Source organism: Azolla caroliniana, unplaced genomic scaffold (assembly GCF_043228905.1).
Source record: "Azolla caroliniana isolate FFs.n. ecotype wild unplaced genomic scaffold, voAzoCaro1.0.p SCAF_15, whole genome shotgun sequence".
Taxonomy (NCBI): Eukaryota; Viridiplantae; Streptophyta; class Polypodiopsida; order Salviniales; family Salviniaceae; genus Azolla; species Azolla caroliniana.
In genome coordinates, this window is record NW_028230450.1 from 20,154,021 (window position 1) to 20,162,072 (window position 8,052).

An 8,052-nucleotide genomic window follows, 5' to 3' on the forward strand; every position below is an offset into this window, starting at 1 on the left:
ATCTAATAACATACTATAGGAATGCCACGACATCACTGTAAGAACTTCCATGTTTCTACTCCGTTCAACTGTTTTATTGCAGAGATGCGCTTCCAAGAGGGCACTTCCATTGTAGCTTTGTTGTATGATACAACTCATGAAATTAGGGTTTTTATCTTACTAAAAATACTATTAGTATAATGAGAAGTTGAGAAAAAACACAATGGAACGAGAAAATGGTAGCAACCTATCATGCAATAATATGATAAATTATAGAGACACTTCCAAGAATAGAAGCACAAACAACTTTGATTTTATAACTGTATTTCTATTAAGACCAATCAATGCTGGTTCATTCAAGTTGTCGGTCCAGAGCTCTATTCCGGTGCTGATCTGTTTAACTCTCATGCATAGGTTATCCAAGATGTAAATGCACTCCAATGCCATGGCAAAAACTTAGAACAAACATGATCAATTTGACTACAATCAATTTACAGCCTATATATATATATATATGAAATCTATTTACTAACTTTCTTTATTAAACGTAGTGCACAGCCAAAATTAACTTGATAAAAAGAAAACCAGAACTTGCAAATGGACAGCCTCCAACATTGACTTCAATGGAAGATGAAAATCAGAAGATCACATTTTATCTTCATTTGAAATTCCATAAACACATCATGTAGAATACACATCATTCTGATAATGTAGAAGATTTGCCAATATAATTTTGCACACAATACACATTTTGAAGCATACATACCCTTTTAGAGCCTCTTATCTGTGCTTCTGCGTGTTTCTTCAATTTGATCCACACTCATTCTAGGATGATCACGCTGATCCAAATTTTCAATCTGATCCATATGTTTTTGTAACAATTCCACTTGATCAACGCTCCTCCTTGATCGCTCAGCACGATCCGTACTTTTCCTCAATCCATTCTTATTCAAGTTAGATTTCTCTAGAGAACCTATAAATTTTCTGAGATGCCTGATATACTCTGGATAGAGCTCCAAGTTGCAATGTCCCCCACCTTTCAGCCACAGTGGTTCATATTTGTCCTTAGACAGCTCCCATAACTGCTTTCCATGTGAACAATCAACCACCTCATCAGACGTGCCCTGGAAAATAAATGCCCACATATAAGTGAGAAACAATAACATTAGATACACAATATGTACAGCTTCATAACAAAATATCATGCTCTTGAACTTTTTCTAATGATTTCAAGCCACTCAAGTATCATTAAAAAAACTCAACACAATTCAAGGCTCTTCATAATTATATTCATGAAATAAAGAGTTCCAATGCTGGTTCTTGTCAGAGACAGGCTGTTGAGAAGGGATCCATCAAAAAGCTAGGTGAAGCAATGGCTGTCGACAAACACAGTTGGAATAACAACATTGGCAACTTAGAGGCCATGATCCTTTTATATGATACAAGGTAAGCTATTTTATTGAAATTTTCCAAGCTCAAAGCAATACTGATATATCTATTCGTGCACGGGATTAGAAATACATTTTGGGCTAATGGTACAAAACAGCACTCCAGGGCAGGAGATTGTCCATCCAGATGAACTGAAAGCAATCATTATCTCAACTGCATGCTGTATCAACCAAGGAATATGAGATTTTAATGTAATTAAAATAGGCTCACAAACTGATCTCATCACTCCAATGGCTACACACAAAACATTTCAATTCTGCAATTGATACGAACACAATAATTTAAGCACCTGTCCATGGTAATCAGCATCTATAATTCCAAGAAGTACAAAAGTTCAATCGAATATTTTTTATGCTTAATTTATAATTGAGATGGTTAGAGATAACTAAGACTTACATGCATAACAAGCACAGGACAAGTGACATTCCCAATTTTGTCAATGTTCTGCAAATCGGAAAACAAGTATTTTTTATAACATCACAGAAATGAGCATAAATGATCTTTAGATGCTCCTTCTAATCACACCTTATATATGTCAAACCAATATGTCCGTTTCACAGGATACATCACACGCACTCCAGATAGAATGGGACTATGGAGTACCACAGCTCTAAGATTAGGTAGGCGTGTAGCTATCTCCAAAGTTGGTCCACTGCCAACAGATTGGCCATACAGAACTATATCTTCCTGTTTAGCACTATAATCACGCTCAAGGCACTCATAAACTGCCTCTATATCAGCATATGTGTTATATTCATTTGGCTGCAGGTTAATATACAAAATAGATGAATTAATTCCCACATAAATACTTGAGTTCATAAGATGTTTAACCCATTTGAAAACATTTGAAAACCTTCCCACTAGATTGTCCATAACCAGCATAGTCATACCTACAAAAACAATAATTAATGATGATTATTACTTATCATGGTGGGGCATATAATATGCCATAAAGTAGCACATTTCAGAAAGCATCGTTTGGAAACTAATGTAAACATCCTTCAATTAAGTAATGAAGCTTACCAGGTCATTATATCTCATGAAAACATGAAAACAAGATTACGTTAGTGATTATAACCTATTCCAAAATGCCACTCAAATATACAGCTCACAATTTAGCATTGACTTGCCCTTGGAAACTTTTTCGAAACTCACAATACACCTTCGAAACGGGCATTCTTGTATATGCAGAAATGTCACTCTAAAACCAAGTTGCTTTGTCTTTCAAGACTTAAGATAGAAAATATATATTAATGGCAACACTTACAAAACCAACAAACAAGGATGGTTTCTGTGCATGCACGCCCACAACATTACTTCAATGTAATGATCTTAATTTCACCAAGTAAGATTTTAGAAGCCTGATACACCTACTACAACAATGAAAGACCTAAGAAACTGAACCAATCAATGTATATTCAGTTTCAAACATGCGCAAAACATTATCTCAATCAATCATCTTGATTTCACCAAGTTAAACCTTGAAGTGTGATACACCTAAGTAGATCAATCAATAACCTGAGAAACAGATACACTTACCTTCAACAATCAAAGACCTGAGAAACTGAACTAAAACAGACCTAGTCTAAAAATTAAGAAAATTGGGCATGAATGATGGTAAATACTGGTACTTATGAAAAATTCAAATTAGTCTTAGGCACATTCAAGATTTTTTATAACCACCCAAGGAAGCTACAAGCAGCCTGGAAATCTTAAGAAATACTTGAAATAGGTCAATTCATAGTTCCTCATACACAAAAATGTGGACAATATGATAACTTTTTATGGTTTATGAAAATAAACAGTCAAAGGATAGAACGCAGTAATGTCTGTCATGAACACAAATCAATATAGAAGATCACACACTTAGATTACCGTTTCATTTGTTTTGCAAAAAACATAATAGCTATTCGGGCAGACTTGTGAAGGCTTGTATTATTCACCTTACACAAATGTTTGTGATCCCATGCATATGCTTATTGTTATTAGACCAGAGGAGCAACATCTGGCTCTGACTGAAAGATTCAAATCCCTAATAGTACTTTTCAGGCAGGATAAATGAAGGTCTTGCTGCAGAGAGGTAAGGAGTGATGGAGAAATTCTAGGGATAATCTAGTGTTAATGGGACTACTTCATGGTTTGAAAATGCATGATGAGGGGGGTTTTGTGACACAAGCATATGCATATGATACCTCATTCATGTCACAAAAACTCCAAATGATGAGTGTGAAAATCGACGCCCTCAAACTGTACAGATTAGCGGCTGGATATCATTTTAACTTTACGAATTTCAAACTCTTGCCCTTCACAATATGTATACAATTGAAATCAACTTCTGAAGCTAGGTCAGATTGTCAGTCTAAACAAAATGGTGACCTTTTGGCTATCCGTTGGGAAGGAATGCCACAGAAAGCAAAGATTGAATGAGTTCTACAAAAATGCAACAAAAGCTAAGTTGTTAGTAGGGATCAGCATGGCAACGGCTCAGCTCAAGCCTAAAACGTTCAGCTAAACCGGTTTAAAGCGGCTTAGTGGCTTTGCAGCTCGGCTTGGCTTGAGCCTTGTCAAACCGGTTAAGCCGTTTATCTTATTTAATAATTAGACTGTTGAGTGATGCGTCTCCACACAAACGTGAGAGAGAGAGAGAGGAAGCCACAGGAAATGACTGTTGAGTGATGCGTCTCCACACAGATGTGAGGGAGAGAGAGAGAGAGAGGAAGCCATAGGAAATGATTGTTGAGTGACACGTCTCCACACAGACGTGAGAGAGAGGGAGAGAACCTGCATAGTGGACAACGACGAGGACCTCCTTGTTATATACATTGTTTCTTCTTTATGTACAATGTACATATAGGTGAAAACTTAGTTGAAGCTCTAATTCTCTCCGAATTGGACCTAGGACACGGTGAGCTCGACGTGAAGGTGGTTGAGGGATGGGCAATAGCAATCGAGAGGTTTGGGAAGGGTTACATCGACTGATCAATCATAGAAGTCTAGAGAGAGGGAGTCGTGGAGGTCGGACTCGAAGTTGAAGGACTCATTGGTGGTAAGGCCGAGGGGGGTGGGAGTTATGAGGAGGAGAAGAAGAGGAGGAAGTGGTAGTGATGTTTTTTGGGTTTCTTCACAAACGGTTTTTTGTCCCAAACCGGTTCCCAAGCCGGTTTAGCCTAAACAGGTTTAGGGATCAGTTTGGTTTGGTTCGGTTTAAGTTTGAGAACCCCAAAACGATTTAGGCTTAACTGGTTTGGCTTGGGTAATGCCAAACCGAACCGTTACCGATTCCTAGTTGTTGGCATATTTCAACATGGCCCCTACGTGTTAGATTGAGGATACTTCAATCAACAGTCATGGTGGCTTACATTCAGTATCACCTGATTACGACTGATTGACCGAAACAAATAATCTGAAGGATAAAGTTCAGAAAACATCTGACGATTTTGGTGTTCTAAACAGTCATGCAAATGTGTAAGGCTCCTATTACAAGAGGACTGTGCACAGAACGAATGCAAGGAGGACTTGGTCCACAAGATATACATATTGTCACCAGAATACATACATTAATAACCATACATACATTCACAAACATGAATAAAATCACGCACAAACACATATATGCATATATTTAAGAGACTCACATACACAAGTGTGCATATTTATTACATATAAAGGTAATTAGTTCATGGGCACGTACCCCATCAGGTTCACTTGCAGATGCCGACTTAATTCGACGAAAAGCTCATACATTTGACCCAAATCAGCTGCATTGCCATGAGAGTACAATAATGTAAGCCTTGCAGATGGATTGCAAACATAAAGAGCAACAATAGTATGCCCCCTCCTAGTGTTCAGCCACATGACATCCACATTCTCTCTTTCAGGCACATCAGAAAGCTTCAATTTCCCTGTTTGCTCATCCTTCACAACTTGATATGAGGGTGGAGTTGGTGGGAAGAAAGCAAATTTGGCTGCAATAGACGATGTTACTGCCCCCATCTTCCAAAGAAATGGAGACTTGGTACACAATGCAAGTTCATGAAAAAGCTCTACATCCTGCCTGGAAATTGTGAATACCACCAAAAGAAGACTTGAATAAGGACTAGTTGGTGTATGTAGCAAAATATGGAAACGTAAAACCATGTGCACAGAAAGAAAGAGGTTTATCAAAAAAATGTTGGCTGATCTGTGCAAGCAACACTCAAAGACTCCGGTAGTACACTTTGCTGATGTATGGTAACAACATGGAAGTTGTATGATTTTTTGTACCAAATAAATAATAAATTTGTATGCTTCATTGATGTACGCAACAAAATTCTGAAAATAAAATTTCTGAGAATAACGATAAAGATGTATTGTGTAGTTTGTGAAACACAAAATAAAATTCAATAAAATAAGAAGTTTCAAGAAGGAAAGACGCTTTATGAAAAATGTTCCCTAACCTATGAGAATAACTAAAAGAATTAGGCGACAGCAAACTATTCAATAATGCAATGTTCTTTCATTGCACTCTGATTTAGTTTTTTCTGCACTTTGGAACATGCACCAGCAAAGGAGACTCTTCATTTCTTTGGTTGCATTGTTTATTAGGGAAACTTCTTCATAGTACATATTTCTTTCTTTGCACATGGATTTGTTCATTTCTTTACTTTGTTGCATAATGCAGGAAAAACAAAATCTGACTACAAGGAAAGAAATATGATTTACGAAATGAAATTCTAATATCTGAGAAGAACCACGAAAGTCTGATGAAGTCTAGTAATCTATGAGAACCGCAAAAGAAATAAGTATTCCCTGCAGTCAATGAAAACCAAATTCGAGAGCAAACAATACATTTTTAAAAAATTCCTGGTGTACAGGAACAAGAAAACAAATGTCTAGGAACAACTTCCTGATCTAGACTTACTGAAGTACGCAATTGGCTGTTCACAATAGAACTGACAGAATGTACCAAAATGCATAGACTTCTCAAAATAGACTTACTAAAAACGCATATACTTAGACGTTTACAAGATATTTCCTACATACTCACATGTTTTAAAAAGAGATTTTACAAGCTAAACGTAACTAAATATCCGAATTCAAAGAGAATAAGGAAGGCACGAACACACCTGCATAGATTGAATAGTATGGTTGAAACTTCCCATTTTGCCTGGAATTGGAATAACCAGAAAGAAACCTACCATAAATTAACAGATTTACAGAAATAAATCAATCGACACATACAAACAAATGCAAGAACAGACTAGTGAATGGTTGAGACATCTTCACATCCATCCGCGAGTTGAGAGGATCAAATAGAGAACGTTTTTTTAAAACACGAACTGAAGGACAGTATTTTGCAGGAAAAGGAGGAACATACATGTGAAAGATCGAATCCATTTTCTTGATTTATGTCGATGATGATGATGATGATGATAAGAGAAGAAGGTTGAGTGCGGAACCTGTAGAGTTCTTCGAGCTTCAATGGGATCAATCACATGAAGAGGTAAGTAAGAGCTACGTTTGAGAGATCTATCGGAGACAACAGAAGAAAAGTAATAGATAAAAGGGAAGAAGATGGAGCTTCTCTCTCTCTCCCGCTCGTGAGAGAACAAAACTACAGGAAAGAGCATATTTTCTTGCAGGAAAATCAAAGGAAAAGCAAAGAGCATACCTGAATCTGTGTGCCTATAGACGGCGAAGAAGAAGAGATTGCGTGCAGGAAGAATCAGATAAGGATTGGAGCTTCAATGGGAGCAGGCGAAGAAAGGCAAGAAAAACAGGAAAGAAAGAGAGAAGTAGGAATGGTGTGTATGTGTGTGTGTGTGTCTCTCTCTCTCTCTCTAGATTCTAGAGAGAGGGAAAAAAAGGACAGAAACATAAATAAATATGTATTTTCTTTTTTTCAACGTAATTATTGAAAATTTATATATACAATTATTTGCTTCCGCCCCCTCTTCTAAATAAACCGCCAAAATATATATACGTATGTCTATTTAATATATGCATAATTACATTATGAATGTATTGTATGTATGTATGTATTTTATCATTTGTATGTATATATGTACTTTCGATATACAATGAGTTGTATTTTCGCCATATAGAAATATGCCGTATACAAAAAATTGACCATAATTATAATTTATAACATTCGTGGTTTACAAAATATAAGACCACATTTATAATAGCTACTTGGATACAAATTATATGACCATATTTACAATATCGGTCGTATAAAAAATTTGTGTGACCATGACAACTATACAAAATTTACAATATGGGGCCACCGGACGCAGTTGGAAATTCCAATACCCTGCATGCCCATCCTTCGAGCTGAATCCGAAGTGAATCGACTTCACGTTTGGTGAACCACATCTTTGTGCCCTGTCACCAAATATGTATAAGAACACAACTATACAAAATCCACATGATACATCCATTTGCAATCACACTTACAAAAATCGGAGATATCCATCCTCATAAGAACTCCTCGACCAACATGTGTATAGTCTTCATCACGTAAAAGCCGCAATCCCAACCATTTGGCTAAGTTGGGATGTGCAATACGTGATGTTGACCCTCCAACACAATGGTGTGGTTTGACGGTTCACTAGAAATGGTCTGAATCGCGATATTTGCAAGACT

General features: G+C 36.8%; 1 protein-coding gene across 1 annotated transcript; it reads right to left on the minus strand.

The window, feature by feature from the left end:
* Positions 1–606: 606 nt before the first annotated feature.
* On the minus strand, positions 607–5,503 carry LOC147855059 (uncharacterized). Its single transcript, XM_087331106.1, has 5 exons — positions 5,120–5,503; positions 2,282–2,318; positions 1,954–2,190; positions 1,825–1,872; positions 607–1,103 (listed from the first exon to the last, which is right to left on the minus strand). Exons 1-5 carry the CDS (start codon positions 5,419–5,421, stop codon positions 750–752), a joined length of 978 nt encoding a protein of 325 aa, XP_087187232.1. The 5' UTR covers positions 5,422–5,503; the 3' UTR covers positions 607–749.
* Positions 5,504–8,052: the final 2,549 nt, after the last annotated feature.

Excerpts from the sequence above, each read along its gene's own strand:
- LOC147855059 (XM_087331106.1), bottom strand. The coding sequence starts at position 5,421 with ATGGGGGCAGTAACATCGTCTATTGCAGCCAAATTTGCTTTCTTCCCA. Across the intron at positions 2,319-5,119 it reads CTGCAAGTGAACCTGATGGG|GTATGACTATGCTGGTTATG; the intron begins GTACGTGCCCAT and ends TTGTTTTTGTAG. Across the intron at positions 2,191-2,281 it reads ATGGACAATCTAGTGGGAAG|CCAAATGAATATAACACATA; the intron begins GTTTTCAAATGT and ends ATTAACCTGCAG.